At 37.1% G+C, this 18,055-nt stretch overlaps 1 protein-coding gene across 1 annotated transcript in view; it reads left to right on the top strand.

Annotated features, from left to right (window-relative positions):
- AGPS (alkylglycerone phosphate synthase) overlaps window positions 1–18,055 on the top strand; it is a 43,638-nt gene that overhangs the window by 4,110 nt on the left and 21,473 nt on the right. The window contains exons 3-10 of the mRNA XM_010134906.1: window positions 4,153–4,273; window positions 4,355–4,429; window positions 6,101–6,172; window positions 7,947–8,026; window positions 10,228–10,308; window positions 12,777–12,902; window positions 14,885–14,993; window positions 15,403–15,530. Of these exons, the coding sequence (XP_010133208.1) occupies window positions 4,153–4,273; window positions 4,355–4,429; window positions 6,101–6,172; window positions 7,947–8,026; window positions 10,228–10,308; window positions 12,777–12,902; window positions 14,885–14,993; window positions 15,403–15,530 (792 nt within the window). The remainder of the gene's footprint in view (window positions 1–4,152; window positions 4,274–4,354; window positions 4,430–6,100; window positions 6,173–7,946; window positions 8,027–10,227; window positions 10,309–12,776; window positions 12,903–14,884; window positions 14,994–15,402; window positions 15,531–18,055) is intronic.

Here is an 18,055-nt window from a genome sequence, read left to right as displayed (position 1 = left end):
TGTTGCATATAAGTGATTTAAATACAGTATATTAATACCTCAGGTTGTTTTGGTTTTGTTTTTTTCAAAAAATGATGCAGAACTACTATATGAAACCTTCAGTGACTTAGTGTGGCTCGTGGTTCCAGGTTAACTGGTAGGACTTTTATTGGTATGAAAGTTTCCAACATGGGGAGGTGTTTTGTCCTTGTTTGGTGGTTGTTTTTGAAGACTGTAGAAATTGTTAGTTTAGAAAGAATTGTTTATGCAACTTCAGTCTTGTTCATGATAACAAAGACAGAAGATAAAGTGAAGCTAGGTTGTGCCTTGTTTTCGGTATTTAATGTCAAAGTTCTTATTTGACAGTAATTCTTTTTTACGTGTCTGGGCACTGGAAACTGTCTGCCAGAATACTCAAGGTTGAACTGATTGCTTTCAGAGAAACAATACGTTTGGAATGTTCTGGGGTTTATGTAGCATCCATATTTTGCTTTTTGAAAAGAGCAACTCATGTTAGAGGCAGGAGACCTGACTCCCTTCTAAATTACTTCTTTGAGGCTGCAGATTCCTGACTAGATAGCTGCTTAACCAGTGCTGGAAGCAGGCTGTGCTTGTATGGTGACTGCAGCAAGCCTGCTTTGCATAACAGTTGAGTGAGTTTGATTGTAGTTTCTCTAAAGCAAGTAATCTCTTAGGGCCTGAAAACTTGAATGTTTCTTCAGTCTTTGTTAATCAAGACATACTTCCATCTCCTATGACTTTTCTCCATCTGCCAATATATTTTGAAAAAATTAGTCTTGTTTAGTTTTCCTTGACCAGGATTGGTCTTTAGTGGCAGCTGCTTTAACTTGCTCTGACTACAGGTTCTGAGAGCCTTTGTTCCCTTTCTGTGTGTAGAAGAATTATAGAATGAAGTATTGTTCAAGAACAAGGGGACGTTCTTGAAATTCATCTTGATTCCACAGCATGTCTTACAAACTAAACTCTTCAGGATACCAACCAGTGATGTTGAATTCTTTACTGTTATGTTGTGCCCCTCTGGTTCTAATGAGATCTGAAAAAGGTTGACTATCATGATGCAGAATAGGACTTCTTAGTCTCTCCAGTATTTATCTGGACTTCTCATAGCTATTCTCAACTACTACTGCAGACCCCTTATTTTCATGTCTCTGTCATTGTTCCTAGTTTATATTTCAGGTTGTTAAGATATATTGGTTTTACACCTTCTGTCATCAGAGTATGGTGAAGATCAGGTATAGGAACAGCAGTAGGAGAGGAAATCTCTTGGTCCACTTGTCCTTCTATCTCATTTCTTTCTGCTTGTGTTGTGTAAGACTGGCAGGTTCCCTGTTGCATGCAACTTTTCTGTTCTGATTAACAACAGTAAATGTACCTGCTTCTGTGGTGCTCAAGGCCTGGTGACCTTTTTTCCTTTTTTCAGACTAGACTTACCACAGACAGCAGTTTAGACCTAGTTCACATTGGCTTCCTGTATAGCATTTCAATATACAAATCTTAAAATATTTCAGTCCTACAAGAATAAATATATATTTTTGTTGGCATTGTGCATAAGTTTTATAGATTAATGCTAACTTTGTAATCTTGAAGATGAAAAACAAAGGATTAAAATATTGGAGAGATAAAAATCAAGATACTTAATTCCTTGCAGATTGTTCACAGCTTTGCATAGTTTTTGTTCCTCTTACGGAGAACAAAGATCTTCAAACAGTTGGTGTTCAACTTGAAATGATATGAAATAGTTCTATGGAAATCCATGAAGAAAACGAAGTTTAAAGTAGAAAATGTAAGCACAACTAGCATGCAAATCATGATCTTGCAGTAGTGGTGTGCCTGTCACCTGAACAACACTTATCCCAACTTCTCTGTAGTTGGCAAAGGGAATATGTTGGAAGGAAAAGCCTCCTTCTCAGATGTCTGACACCTTATTTCAAGATGTATAGTATCCTTAAAGCCAGTCAGAACAGCACACATCCTCTTCAAGAGGTCAAGTCATTGTTAAAACTATATTTTGAGGTCGTGTCCCATACAAAAACTCTAAAACAAACATTTGGCTATCCTTTTGAATCTCTAAATGTTTTAGCTATCAGTCATGAGCATATCTCATGTGGATAATGCTTTCTGAATATCCCTGTAAGTACTCTTAATGTCTTACATAGTTTCTTGTCTAGTAGGCAAGTTCCATCACCATGGATCTTTTAACAATCTGAGAACTTTCCTCTTCAAGTTTAAATCTTGCCTTCTTCGGCTCTCACAACTTAGACTCAACCCTTTCAAAATGTACTGCCACTGTGGTGGCAGATGGGAGACTCTTAATCTGTATTCTCCTTGCTGTTAGCTTGGTAACTGGTGCTATCCTCTAAGCTTTTATCTTAAGTCACATATTGGAAAAAAGTATCAGCCCTTATGGAGGTTACATAGAGCAAAGACAGGCAGAACTCTGTTCCAGGGAAGAAAACTTGCATGAGCGAGTATCCTTTTTTTTTCTTTGTGGGAGGCTGAAACTTCAGAATGTGAAAAGTTAATGCAGTTTTGCTGTTTTCTCTTTGTACTTGTCAAGAAGCACAGGCCTTAGGCTAGGCTTGTCAGAGAAACGTCTAAGTTTCATTGACTGTGTAGAACATTTTCTACAAAATACTTCTTGGTTGTAGGGCTGTAAGCAAGCTCTTTCTGGTGTCATTAGGCAGCCTGTAGTCCTTTCTGGTAGCTTTACAGCAAAACTGCAAGCATACTCTTCTATTTGAGTTGGAAGGGATGACAGTTAATTTGCCAGCAAGGTTTTCAAGACAAGTTTGAAAGCACTGAATTATGTTTTAACTAATTTTTTTGAAACTCCATTATTAAGAGAGTATTTAAAATAAAAGATATGGTAGTAAAAAATTTTCGGTTCTCCTGCTCTCAAACTTGAGGGACTTTTTCAACTAGAAATAAGATTCTTGACCAATTTTTTTTCCAAAGTAGGAGTTGAAGTTGAGAAGTTAGATTTTTTTTTTTTTTTTTAGTTGTATGACAAGCTTTATATCTAACTAAGGAACTTCTTAAGTAGAGGCTGTTTGTAATAGAAGACATATTTCTTCAGGGAGATTACCCATAGAAGAGTATAAATTAATTTATTGGCTCAATTTTTAAGGAAGAGCATGTTGTTTGGGTTTGATTTTTTTTTTTTTTTTAAATATTCAAAGAAGCATTACACCTAATGTCTACAAAGGTGGTTGGTTTTTTTGGAACTGAATCCTGTAAAGAATCCTCATTCTCTAAGAGAGTTTAAAAAGTTGACATGTGAACTACTGTTTTTGTCTGATATCTAAAGAGGACTTTAAAAAGAGAAGGTCTGCAGTTTGAGAATACATAAGAATACCATAGAAGACATCTGTCCTAAGAGCCTGGAATGTGTTGTTAGAAAACCTTAAGCAGGTCCAGTTCTCCCTCTGGACTTAGAACATTGGTTCAATGCCTGTTGGTAAGCCAAAATGTAGTTTCTTTGAAAGAAAAACTTTTTTCCCCTTGAGGTGTTAATCAGGGCTTCTAGCTAGAGGCTTTCCGGAAATACCTGCATATTCAACTTAAAGCATGGCAGTTATTTTTTAATCAGTCAAATTTAGTTTTGCCTTGCTTTGGACTTCTGATTAGGCTTTGGTCTGAAGTGGATTTAACTTCCCACACATGACAGGAGGAAGGGACATGGGTTGGTGGAAACGGAAACATTAGAATTTGCAGAGTGGGTAGTGGCTTTATGTATTTCTCTGTATTGGAGGAAGATTTACAGTCAAATAAGAATTCTGGCATTCAGTCTCTACCCCTTTTTCACGAGGATAGTTCTGTTCAGGCAGCTGTTTTTCTTGGATCTTGGGAAGCCTTTAAAAAGGTATTCTGTTCAGTATGTGCTCAAAAGCTAGTGCATTTCTCCAAATTTATGAGAAGGAAAAAGGTAAGAATGTGCTGCTGAAGTAAAACTTCCTGTGTGCATTTAGTCAGCTGAGTACCAGGTAGGACAAGTGGGATCAGTGACTGAAGATGAGGAAGAGAGGTTCTGTAATTCTGATCTTGAATAGTTGTGTTTGGGTATCAGTGTTAACCTGTTCTTATTATTTCTGTTTTACAGAAATGCTGTAAGAGTGAACCTACCTTTAATAAACTTATTTTCTTGTATTGTAGGCATCCTTAAATATTAATGATGTTCCTCCATCCATTGTAAATGAAGAATTTCTTCAGGATCTTATAGCCACTAAAATCTCATATTCGCAGGATGCAGAAGATAGGGTATTTAGAGCTCATGGTAAGAGAACTTCATTTACGTAACACTGCTGCTTTCAATGCTTTCTTGTTTGAACATGTTAGGTTATTTTTTGTCTTTCAGGTCACTGCCTACATGAGATATTTGTACTCAGGGAAGGAATGTTTAAAAGAATTCCTGATATAGTTGTATGGCCTGGTAAGCTTTAATTGTCTTATTCTTCCTTCTAATCTGGGAGGCCATTGTTTACTAAACTTGTGCTTTCTTGTCATGGGGAAGCTGCCTCTTGGTTCACTGACTTGTCTTTAGAGAAACTGAAGGAATTTTCACATTAGTGGTAGTCATGATTGATTAACATCTGGATTGCAGGTTGCCCTGTGAAATCCCATTGTTTTGTGGGGAAGTCAAATTTATTTTTAAATATAGCTGAATTTTCTGTTGACAGCTGAGTTCCTGACTTAAGTAACCATAGTGTAATTTGAACTTGTATGTTCACCTAGTACAGTTGTCTAAATGGCAGTCTAAATCTTGATTTTAAAGTACACAACGGTAGAAGGGTAGTGTTAAGCAACTTTGTTTTATGACAGCCTGTACTTTAAAAAAAGCATAACACCTAGAACTTCTGTCAGAACATTTTACAAAGGATCATTGACTTGAACGAAGCAGAGCAATCTGAGAGCAGGCTAGGCCCACTTTTAGAGTAGTAACTAGTGCTGCTGTAGAGAGTATGTAGCAGAAACTATGCTTGCTTCTACCTAGTAGAAGGATACAAATAAACTGATTCAACTTTGTTTCACACTTGTGTGAATTTCTTACTTGATTCATGTGTTTCTCTGGTCAGTAGGAGCTACTTTCCATATGCCGTTCTTCAGTGGCTAACCAAAATGCCATTTGAACCAAGTACCCATCAATTTCTGTTCAGCTGTATAAATCCAGCTCTTGCTGTACCTTTCAGAATGCCTTCTGATACTTTGATAGCTGCACTGCATTAGAAACACCAAAATTTCTGAGAAGAACTTCATCTTAGTTCAGTTTTGCTTCCTTTATGTAGAGGAGTTAAAAAAAAAAATCACCTCTGGGAGGTATAAAAAGGGGCACTGTAAGATGCATCTCATCACTTGAGGACAGGCTCTGATATTGACAGCACTGGTCACCATGAACAGCACGTGCCACTGCAGCTATTTTGTGTGGCTCTGAAAGCAACTGAAATAAAATGATTTACTACCTTTGCTCTTTACAGCAAGAGCAAAGTAGCCAAAGTTCGTAAGCCTATTTCTGTCCAGCTTATTCTGTGCTGTTTACATGAACTCATATATGCATTGTATTTGATCTCTTTTTTGATCTTTGTTCATGTCTATGCGCAAGCATTTCTGCTTCCCTCTTTGACCAGATATAGAGTGCATTCTGAAAAAGTAAATTTCCCCAGGAACTCTATTTTTGAAACTAAATGTCAGCCAGAAAGAAATAGATGGTTTAGCTCTCAGAGGAGACTTATTTCTCACTTAAATTGGACAGCCTATTTTCAGTAAAAGCCTTAAATTTGATTTGTTCTCCAAGATACCTTAGATTAATTCTCAACTGTTTGGTAGCCCATCTTGCCCTGAGAATTTGCAGGAGGTCTCAGTCCATAAGTAGAGCAGTGGACTAAGACTGTAGTTAGCTCTTCAAACACAAAATTGTTTCAGGTCTAAACTTTTCTCTGGAACTCTGGTAATTCTGATCCCAGCTCTTTAGTGCGTAATTCCTTGAAATGTCTTCCTTGCTGGTGTCAAAAACAGCTGCTGCTTATTCAGACTGCAGTATTTAGTACTGAGCACAAATAACAATACTAAGCATAAATCCTGTTTTAACTGTTTGGACTTATTTTAGTGTGCCATGAAGATGTAGTTAAAATTGTGGAATTAGCCTGCAAACACAACCTCTGCATAATACCATTTGGTGGTAAGTGCTATCAAACTCTCAAATCTGTTTAACATTACTAGAGAAAATGTATTCTACTTGAATTCAGTTTAAATATGTGAACTTAGTAATACAGTGTATCAATAATTCAGATTATTTTGTAGTATTTTAAGTGTGGTCTTACGGGTTTTTTTATGGTCTTGCAGTCTTAAAAGCTTCTGTATTCCATGTAGTGGAAGTCATTAAAAGTATGTCAACACCTTGAACATTGAGTATGCCAGAGGAGTGATTATATGAAGCTGAAATCTACCTCTGTGCCTTGGAAGCCCTCTAGGAAATAAGTGATCCAAGTATCTGTGGTGGAGTTATGTTTTTGGACACGTTACTTGTGCTCTGATCCCGCAAACATGTATAAATTAGTCGGTTTTGTTGTACTGTTGAAGCTTATAGGTCCAGGGAGGATTGTAGTCAGACACTGTACTGCAAAATTGTTAGCCATAATTCTAATATCCTTTTAGACATTGTTTAGTTTGAAAGTTAGTCACCTGTGGCAAGGGTTTTTTAGGAAATGTTCCAGGTACAGTACAGGTAAAAGCCTGTATAATCTCTCTTAGCCTAAAGAATTTCTAAAGGACTTCGGTTGTTTCATCATGGATGCTTTTTCCTCTAAGACTGCTGAAGTAGAGTAGTGAGCTACCTGTCTTGTTTTGGTTCAGAGCTCAGGAAACACAGGATGTCGGCTTTCATGAGCTTGTTCTGTGAGAACTTTTTGTTAAGACCTCTTAATTCTGCATGATAAATCTGTGTTTTAGTATGTACTTGCTCATGCTGTAGGAGTACAGCCTCTGTAGAAAGGATATTTACTATTTGAGAAGGTAAGCATGTGATTTGAAGACAATACCAAACTAATGGAGCTGGTTTCTCCGTAAAATGCTCTCACCCTTGCCAGGATATACTTGGAGAGCTGTGAGACTACAAGTCACCTTTGGTGCTATTAAACTGGTATAGCTGAAAGCAGCAATATTTACTATCTCTTTTTTTACTGACTAGGATACGGAAAGATCTTCAGACTGTTGTCCAAGCCTGTTTGTACTAACTATAGGCATTGGTATTTAAGGAAAATGCCACATTTCCTATCATTGAAAACAAAGGTGATGGGCTTCACTGCTCCTGGAGAGTGTGTTTTTAGTTGGCAGTGTCTCTGTACTTGCCATTGGTTGTTCTTCTGGTAGTTTGCTGTGGATCTCTTTAGCATCCTCATCTCTCTTTTTCCTATAGCTTTTGTAGTCTTTGAGAAGCCAAAGGCTTCATGGAGGCTGTTCTGTGGTGTTCTATAAAGATACATCAGAAATCTCCAAAGAAGTCTGACAGTTGTTTTTTCCACTTTATTGCTTTACTTTTTCAGTTTATATCTTGCTTTTAGATAAGTATTGTATTCCTGTAATAGGTAGACTTCTTAAGCTGACTTTCTAGGAAGAAGTATAGCGGCTTTTCAAAAGACTATATAGAAACCGTAGCTATCTCTGTTTTTTGGATTTGTTATTTCTATCCTTCCTTGTTTTAAAAATCTATTCTGGACTTCACAGAAGCAGCTGAGATGGTCACAAAACTTTATAGTTTGTCGAGCACTGTTAAAACATTGTCACCTCCAATGCTGCCTTGGTTTTTGTGAAACCTGGTTTGGGAGAACTGGCCTCTAACAGTTAAATTCAGTGATCTTTTAAATTCAGTATCAGAAAGAAGGGAGAGAGGGATGGTATATGAAGAAAAGCTTCCTACGAATTTAATTATCACAACGTTACTCCCATATAAACAGGAGGGACAAGTGTCTCTAGTGCCCTTGAATGTCCTGAGGAAGAAAAAAGAACAATTGTCTCACTGGATACATCACAAATGGTATGTCTTTCAATTTTTTTTTAAATTATCCTAAGATTACTTTGGCGACCACTAGAGAATGACATTTCTTTACAATAATAGAGTAAGGATGGAAGTATTAATCTGTACCATGCACAATTAAATTTGTACTCCTCCAATTAAAGTGATATTTTGCTGGTGTTAGCCCTGTACTACTTTGTATGACCTGTATGTATTTAATAAGAAAAAAGTAATTGTTAAGACTTCTTATAGCACATTTAAGTGAAAAATCAGAGGAAGCTACTATTTTTCCATCTTGGAACTGATATCTGAGGTTAAATGAAAGGCTAGGAGCGAGTTATTTGTTATTGCAAACTTCACTAGTATTTTTAGACTTAAATACATAAAACAGAGGTTGGTAATATGACCTAGTATCTACTAATCATCTTGAAGGATCAACTTTAAGGAAAAAACCCAGATATTTCTGTTGATAGCATCTTGAGAATGTGAAGTTCATAGCTTTATGGCAGTCTAGAAATGAAGTTATGTATAATTTAGCGCTAGTTTTCATCTTTCCATTATGAAGGAGCCTTGTACTTTTAAAATGATAGTTTTATGACTACGTAGTAATGAGATACTTCAGAAACAGCTCTGTTTCTTTGATGTAAGGCTCTACTGCCTTATGGCAGCAGCTGTAATTGCCTGCTGGGCTTATTAACTCCTTTAGTCCTTGAGGTAAGACCTAGTTTTGGCTCCTTTTTTCTCTACTCAATCAGTGGTTCTTCAGTTAAACTTGTATCTCCGCATGTGTGGCCACAAAGTGATCTTTTCTGCAAATGTGGTAGTTGCATATTGAAGGAACCTCTTCAGGTGTCTACATGGAGTGAAATGTAAAGAGTACAATACTGACTCAGACCTTCATTTGAACTCATTGATTCATAGCCCACAACTTTGACTTCTGTCTGGTTTAGGGGTGCAAAAAGATTATGATTAACTCTCTCATTATCATGGTTTTCTGTCAGCTAGATATGTAATATAAAAAGTCAGAAAATAAACCACTTTGTCTTGAATGACTGCCAGCCAATTCTTGTAATCATTAATGAGGAGGGAAGATAAGGAAATTAAGGTGAGAAGAAGCATTGTCAAGAGATAAAACCTGGATGTCTCAGAGTAGTTAAGATGATTGGCTAAGCTTTACTCTTTTAATAGACACTTAATGATATCTTCATCTTACAGGTATATTGCATAAAAACTGATTTACATAAGCACCTTAGGTCAGTGAAGCAGTGTATGTTGAAACTGAAAGGTGTCTGAAAGGAGCTGAAGTAGCTAGCACTGAGTATTTAGTTAGCTCAGATGTGATGGGGAGAAAATTGCTTTAAAGCATAGTTTAAGCTGGACTACAAGATGTCCACATTTCTGTCATTTGAAAAATCAAGGCAAAGGGATGTTAGAGCTGTTCTTCTATAAATTTACTATTGTATAGAAGAACAGAGTGGAAGCTGAAGCTTCTGTGGCATCCTTACTATAAAGAAAACTAAAACCGTATTTTTCTCATTCACGTGGATTGTCCTCATTGACAGTCGTGCTTAGTGCATCATGTAACTTGTAGTGTTTACTATTTTTCCTATTCAGTAGAATATGCTGATGGGACAGTGTCTCATCAGATAAAATGACACAATCCATCAAAGGATCTTAAGTTTCTAAACTACATACATACTCTGGCATCCTGTAGTATATCTTGCTTCTAGTGTACTGTGTCAAAATCCAAGAGCAGAACTGGAATAACTGGATGCAGTCTATTTAACCTATTGACTGTGCTTCAGAATACTTTTCTTGGTGTATACTTAATGTCTGGATAGTCAGATTCAGATACCTCCAATCATGTTAATTGTGAGAATCACTTAACTTCTGTAAGTTAAGCAATTATGATTTAATTCTCTGTGGTTTTTCTGCTTTGTTTATGTAAACATTCCTAGTTTGTATGTTTGTATTGAATGTTTGTAAACATTCTTAAACAGTCCTAGCTGTCTAGTGAATAATGCTACTTTCCTCTAGTGGTGACTTCATAAATTATAACCTGTTGTATAGCTGTTTGAGGGAGTGAGGGACCTTAGCTTCCACTGCTGTAATAACTGCAGTTGTATTAATAGTAAGCTGTATGAGCCATCCTATAGCATTAGGGAAGGAAATTAACAAAAATCTTTAACACTGACTCTAAATTTTAATTGGCTTTTCAACAGAATCGGATTCTCTGGATAGATGAGAAAAACTTAACAGCTTGTGTGGAAGCTGGCATTGTTGGACAAGATCTGGAAAAACAGGTATTTTTAACTTGTCAAGCATCTAGTATTTTTCCATATTTTTCTTAGCTGTTTCTCATGTCTCGTCTGAACAGTTGAATTCTAGTTTAATTCTTGTGTGTTTTCATGCAGACTGGTGTGGTAAGCATTATGTGTGTGGCTATGAACTATATCATATTTAATACTCTATTGGAAATTTTTAACTTTTTTCTCTTTAGCTGTAGTGACAAAATGCAATTAAGTTGATGAATCACAGCATGTAATATGCTATACTTTCTGTTTCAGACCTTAGATACACCCTTGTCATTGCAAGGCTTGGTACCAATTACCTGGAAAAGTTCGAACTCTCATTTCATGATGCAAGTTTTAGTAATTTTTGCCAGAGGTAACTTCCTCAAAGGTTAGGGCATATAATGTATTTGTTGCTGCTTCTCAAGGCCAGCTGCAGGAGAGTAGCAAAAGGATGGAAAGTTGCCCAAAACAAGAGTCCACTTTCATTTCTAAGTGACCTCTGGTGGCTTTTAGTTTCTCAGATGAGCCTCAGCACCCTTCTCAGTATCTGTCTTGGTGCTCCTCCATAATCAAGCAAGTTGTAGATGTTTGTTACTGTTCTTCAGGATGTGCAGCTCTTCTTATTTAAAAAAAGTTCTAGGACTTCTTTGATAGCTAAATATTGTCTAAACTTTTCCTAGTGCCTAAAGGCACTTTAAAAATATGCAGAGATTTGAAGGGTTTTTTGAATGCTTTTTTCCCCAGACCACTTTTTAGAAGAAAGCTTGTCATACTTGACAGAGCTGTTTATTATGAAAAAGAGCCTTTCCTGCCTCTTACTTTATTTTTCCCTTTTGTCATTTGATGTAATATTTTAACCTTTCCAGATCTGTTTCTTTCAAGCTGGAGTTAAAATACAAAGAGAATATCCTCTGCATTTAAATGTTTTTTATGATAGTAGTTTGATATTTCATTCCTATCTGTCCTTTAAATGCTAATAATACTTTTCCTTTAGAGTAAGGGACAATATTCCCTTGCTGCTTGTATTTCAGCTCATAAGAACTATTACTGTTGCAGTTAATCTTTTTGAATATTTTTGATCAAAACTTTTTTCAATCAGTTTTTTTACTGAGAAAGGAGTAGTGGTTGTCAGTTTGTTCAATATTGAATATAAACTAGTATACAAAGGTTTTACTATATGGAGTGACTGAGCATGTGAAGACTTCTGTGCAGTTCCTTCAATGTGCAAAGAATACAAAATCAGATCTTTTTCTTAAAGTATTTGTGTGCTTATGTAATATTTTAATATTTTTTATACGTAATGTATTCTGGAACTACAGTATTGCTGACAGATGGGACGTGATTAAAGACAGGGCACAAAGTTGTGCTTGTTTTGTGTAGTACAATCTGATAATAACTATGATTTAAAATTGTAGTTAATGTCAATACAAACTTCCAGCAAAGTATAGGTAGAATGCAGATACATATTTGGGTTATGCAAAGAGGAAAATTTGAAAGGTTTTTTGGGATGGTTTGCAGCTTACCGGTATTAAGCAAGCTTTGGATTGGAGGCTAATCCAAATTCTGTTGCCTTAAGGAACTTTACCAGCATTATCTAGAAATTATGTTGCAGTAAGGAGGTTTGGTGCATTTTACTGTGTTCCTCTTGTTTTAGAGTTACTTAGTAGGCTATCTCGTTGTGAACCTCCTAATGGTAACTAAAATCAAGAGGCAGATTATAAACAAATAACACTGTGATGTACTTAAATACATAAGCCCAACTGGGTTTTTTCCAGTTGGTCAGTGCAAATTCATCATCTCAAATGCACTAACACAGTTATCGCTTAATGTGAGATTGTTGGGTCTTTAATTCTTCCTGTCCAACAGCTTTGGTGTTGCAATTCTGAAGGCATCCTGTCAACCTCAGGTGCTGTGCAGATGGCAAAGCCAAGCTAATATAGAAAAATGAGAAACAAGAGACTACTTAATGTACAGGAGTGCATGATCTGCATCACAAATAGTTGACAGCATTGCATACAGGAAGCCCAACCAGATGGCTGTGTATTAAAACACATCACTCTTTGAGAGAATTAAGTACAGGCAATTTGCTCATGTTTTCTGCAGACCTGCTGCATATCACATTAGGATAGAAAGAACAAGAGATTACGTACCTTATTTATGGGCAGCATTTGTGTAAAGTTGGCAGTTAGTTATTCTTTTCCATAGGTATTTGAATTCACACCTTCATATGAACTATAGAGGTCTTAGTTTTAAAAGATGGGGGAGGAATATTATGGGTTGATATTGTAGTACAGCATGTGCACAGTAGAATCAGAATCAATTTACATTTCATTTATGTATCAAAGACAAAACGTGTACCTGAATAAATGGGTGTGTGGTCAGGATACTTTTCTTTTAAAAAAGAAAACCTGGAATATTGAGATTTGGAGTACTAAGCAAATGCAGGGTCTGTAGAATGTATCTTTTTTTTTTTTTAGCTTGCTGAGAGTGGCTTTTGTACAGGCCATGAACCAGACTCCATGGAGTTCAGCTCACTGGGAGGATGGGTAGCAACACGAGCATCGGGCATGAAAAAAAACATCTATGGAAACATTGAAGATCTGGTAAATAGTTCTAATACTTTTTCTAATTATATTATTCTGTTTGGTGGTTTAACTTTTATGATGGCTCACAGTGGGAGGGAAAAGGGCAAGTAAATTGCAGTTCTCTTAACAAGTGAAACAGTTTTGGCATCAAATCTTGACCAAAATGCTAGTTTGCTTGCTTTTAGCATTAGTACTAATAATTCTTATCACCGATCTAAAAGTCAATTTCATTTTGGTACTTACTGGCTATCTTAAGGAATTTTTACCTTGTCCTGGTTCTGGTGATCTCAAAGTCCATGTTCTTTTCCTACCTGTTGTTTATACCTGAAATTGTCTAGTTGGGAATTTGATGGCAAGCTAGCTCTTTCTACCTTCCTACCTGTCTCCACGTTGGTAGTTTTTTCAAATCAGTAGGCTGATCTGATTGACTGTGTGGATGCACAATGGTGAAATATGATGGCACCCCATGGTCTGTAAGAACCCTGAGGAAGGAAGCAATGGACTAGGAATGGCAGTATTCTACTCTTGAATCTGTTTCAAGTATGAAAACGGTGCATCTTTATATTAACCCATGTAATTTGTTTTTTAAAGCATACTGTTCGTTTTAAAAATCTGTCTTTTCTGTTATAACATGTTGAATACATTGAATCATCACTGTTTAGACTTTGTCTGCCATTCTGCTTCAAATTGCCAGCTTTCTCTCATAGTTTGTACAATATCCCTTCCACACATGCGGTTTTTCCATCATTCCTGCAGCACGCTCTAGGTAGGGTATCCCCATCACCTCTGGCTTTTTCATCATCTCTAGTTTAGACATGTTTGTTCTGGTCACTGACGTGACGCATTACTATCGGTGACTTAGCTTGACAGGAACTATGGAGTTTCTAGTCAGTAGGCCTGGCTGAACTAAAACAGCTAGCACTTAAAGAGGTATCTGTCTCCTACTGCCTGAAGTGTTACTGAACGATACAGCTTTGCTTGTACTGGGAGATGTGAAGCATGTGGCTTTTCTATCATGGAAGCGTAACTTCAGGCTAAAACAACTTCTGTAATTTTCTGTAATTAGGAGGAAATAGGATTGAAAACTGATTCAGATCAGTTAATGAGTTTCAAAATGGCACAGTGAGAGTTTCAGGGAAGTGTTACCTTCTGAGGAAACTATATCTGGAAATGATGTGTTATGTAAAGCTGCCTTAAAATCCACTTATTGCAGAATCAGCAATTCATAAAATGCATATAATGAAATTCTTGAACAACTCAGAGCAGGATGAAAATTACTTAGCTATCTGTGCTTGCAAGTTTTAAAGCCATTGGTTGAAATTTAGTAATTTTGCTTCATTTAAAGGCTTCGCTAAACACCCAAACCCTGCTCTTGCTTGGCGTAAAATAATTGAATAAAGGAGGTTTTAAAAGTCTGAGCTCTGTATTGCATGTATAAAACTGGAAGCAATAACATTGAAAAATATAAAAGGGAAACCTTCTAGCCTCATATGTATCAGACTTATGGCAGATTTAATATTGATAATTATTTCACAAACCTTACTTCTGTATTTCCTCCTAATAGAAATATTTCTATAGCAACCGATGATTGAATTACTAGTTTTATCAAGCAAAATGTAAACCCTCACTTTTTTCCTCTTAATTAGTATTTATATTCTTCAATAAAATCCTAGTATTCATAAAGTACTGTCTACACTGAGAAACAAACCAGTTTTAACTGGTGTTTCCTGCATGAGGCAACAGCTGATTTGATTTGGCATAGAACTGGAAACAATCTGCTGTGTGGGCAAACCATGCTGTGTTAGAAATAATTGTTGGTAATAGTCTTCAGGTTCTGCTCCAGAAGTTCTTGGGACTGCCTACAGCATCTACAGACCACCTAAAGTCTGCAAAGCTGAACTGTGTCACACTTAATATACGGTTTTGTAGAGAATAAATACCATACAAAAGAATCTGTGCTTAATGCTAGTGTTTATAGTCATTGCATATTGTTTAAACAGGTGATCCATATAAAAATGGTAACTCCTAGAGGAATAGTAGAAAAAAACTGTCAAGTACCTCGCATGTCAACAGGACCTGATATCCATCACTTCATTATGGGATCTGAAGGTATAAACACAGTAACTTCATGTAACTGCATCTTAATTCAGCTTCTGTAATGGCTTGATTTGAGCATCTTTAACAGTGTGTCTGTGGGTGACATGCGGGCATGAATTTCTTGTGTTCAGATAATACACTGAGACCCCAATTAGGACTGTGAAGTTAAGCAACTCTGAACAGTATTTAAAACAGATCTGTGGAGTTAGCCTACAACTCTAGCAATAAACATCATGATTTAGAGGATATCTTGTAGGAATTCACCACAGACAGGAATAAATCACCCACTACTGCAATACTGAATTTTTAGGATTTCTGATTTATGTTGACTTAAAACATTCTGCTAAACAGTTGTTAACTTGGGTAATGTGCAAGTAGTACATACTGCAACACTTTACTCAGTTTTTCTTTTTTCCTGAAGGAACTCTTGGAGTGGTAACTGAAGTTACAATAAAGATTCGCCCAGTCCCTGAATACCAGAAGTATGGCTCTGTGGTCTTCCCCAACTTTGAACGAGGGGTGGCCTGCTTAAGGGAAGTGGCAAAGCAGGTAAAGAAAAGCTGGATGTTGATTTCACTCAAGAACACAGATTCTAGGACAAGGGGTGTGCTGTTGCTCTATTCCTGGCAATTCATTACCAAGAATTTGAGATAATATGAACCTTCTAAGTGTGTATGGTCTCTGAGGTTTTTTGAAACTATGCAACTGAGAATTGAGCACATTCTGAATTCACTTGATATTCTGACTGAATTGGGGATGTGCCTTTTGATGCCTTTTTTTGGTGAGTGTTTATCTGTGTCTCAGTGCACAAAATTTGGCTTTTGCATCTCCTTCAATGGAGAGCTGTATCCTCAGATTAATTCAGGACTGTGTAAAAGAGACCAATATTTAAAGGAATTAAGTTGCAAGATACTAGTAAAAGGCAGTTGAATTACAGCTCTGAAGTGACACAGGTACAAAAATAATGCAATGGAAGGATATGACCTGTGTTTAGAAAGTGCTTGCTGAAGTACAGTGACATGTTCAGGTCAGCTGGATATTTTGTGATGGAATTGCGTTTACACTGTAGTATTTCAATAGAGCCTTTTAAATAGTGTGGTCAGATGGTTCAGATAGCAAAACTCAGACATGGATATCCAAACGGTGTTGCTTTTCCTCATGGCTATGCTTCCAAGTGAGTCTTGCACTAGCTAGCATCTTTCTTCTCTACTTAGACTAACTTTTCTTTGCTCTGTGCAAAACATAACAAATAATTTCTATGAATGGTGGAATACGCCCTAAACTGGGGAAGTAATTTTAGAAACATTTTAATTAATGCCAAACTAAACACAGCTTTACATTTTTTCCAGTGATTGGTCTAAATTAATGACTTAAATGTTCCAAGCCAGATGTTCAAACTGGTATGTGAATGACATATGCTAGTCAGCAGCACTTGTCAGTTCTTCTGTCATGCTTTTACTGCTAGTGCTTGTTCTTCTTGTTAAAGGTATCTAAGCAGACATTTTGGGAATGATTAATCATATGGTTGATCCACGTTTTAGGTCAGTTAAGGAACTATTGTCTTTTCCCTGATAAGAGCTGAGAGGAAAAAAGACACTATTGATCACTTAATGTTGCTCCATCTGGAAGCTTCTGTTGCTGCTGCTTTCGTTTCAGTGTGCACTTGAGCTTGAACTACTTGTTTCCCTTTGCATGAATCTTGGTAGCAATTACAATGACTGCTATCTGTAAAGCTGTTTCTTGTTTGTATTGGTCTACTTTAATGTAAGAATAACCAACTTGCAGGTTTGAGTGGGTTGGTCTCATTTGAAACTGCTCATCCAGCCTTGTTTTGTCAAGCTGCCTGGTGGGCTGCCTTAATTCTTCATGATCTTTCTCCCTATTGTGTGACCAAATATATGTTAATGCTATGGTGATGTCAAGAGAAGTGACAGAGGAGTACTTGCATATCCATGTGATTAGATGAAGAGTGGCCTAAAGTTCAGGCTTTGTCATGTTCCTCTGGCTACACATTCCAGTATGACTGGACACAGCCATCACAGATGACACAGTGTAGACATATGTATGATTAAAAGCTTGTCTAATTGAAGGCAACTGTTCTTACTGTTTTTTAGTTTAAAGTATCCAGACTAGACCCAGATACAGATTTTAATTGCAGTCTCATGGCAGAGCATTAGTCTACTGGGTCGGGTTGAGATTGAGTTAATGTTCTTCATAACAACCTGTGTGGTGCTATGTTTTGTACCTGTGACCAAACCAGTGTTAACATACTGATGTTTTAGCTATTGCTGAACAGTGTATACATAGTGTTAAGGCTTTCTCTGTTTCTTACCCTCTTCCCACCAGCAAGCTGGTTGGGAGTGGACAAGAGGCTGGGAGGGAAAGCAGGTGGGACAGCTGACCCAAGTTGACCAAAGGGATATTCCATACTATGTAACAACATGATGAGAGAAAACTGGAGGGGCCGGTTTTCCAGGAGTTGCCATTGCTCAAGGACTGATCGATTGCTTTTTGTATCACTGTGGCAGGTTGAAAAGGGGGACTGTTCCCACCGAAAGGAATGTGACAAAACAGGGTGTAGGCTGGAAAAGCAAACCAGCAAAACCACACCAAAGAGAAGCTTTTTCAGCTCGTTAACGGTTCATTACCTCGTTAACGGTTCATTATGGCTTTGTTCCGGTGAAGGAAAAGATAACACACAGACCATATATAAAAGAGGTAGAAACAGAAAAGGTTTAACAGTAAAACGCCCCCAAAATAAAATAATTTTCAAAGTTAAACAGGACTGGAAAAAGGGAGAGAGAGAGATAGAGGGAGAGATTAATAAGTAAACAAATGTATACAGTTACATATAAAATCTCCCTGTTGAAACCATATCCCTGCTTACAAACAGACTTCCCACCACAATGGATAGAGGGAGAGATTAATAAGTAAACAAATGTATACAGTTACATATAAAATCTCCCTGTTGAAACCATATCCCTGCTTACAAACAGACTTCCCACCACAATGGTTCACCATGCTAGTGGGGACGGGGGGGGGGGGTGGGGCGAGGGAAGAACCTCCAGTCCGTT

The sequence above is a fragment of the Buceros rhinoceros genome, unplaced genomic scaffold, assembly GCF_000710305.1.
Source record: "Buceros rhinoceros silvestris isolate BGI_N320 unplaced genomic scaffold, ASM71030v1 scaffold484, whole genome shotgun sequence".
NCBI lineage: Eukaryota > Metazoa > Chordata > Aves > Bucerotiformes > Bucerotidae > Buceros > Buceros rhinoceros.
Note: the sequence above shows the minus strand (reverse complement) of the source record. Positions and strands in the feature narration are given on the sequence as shown.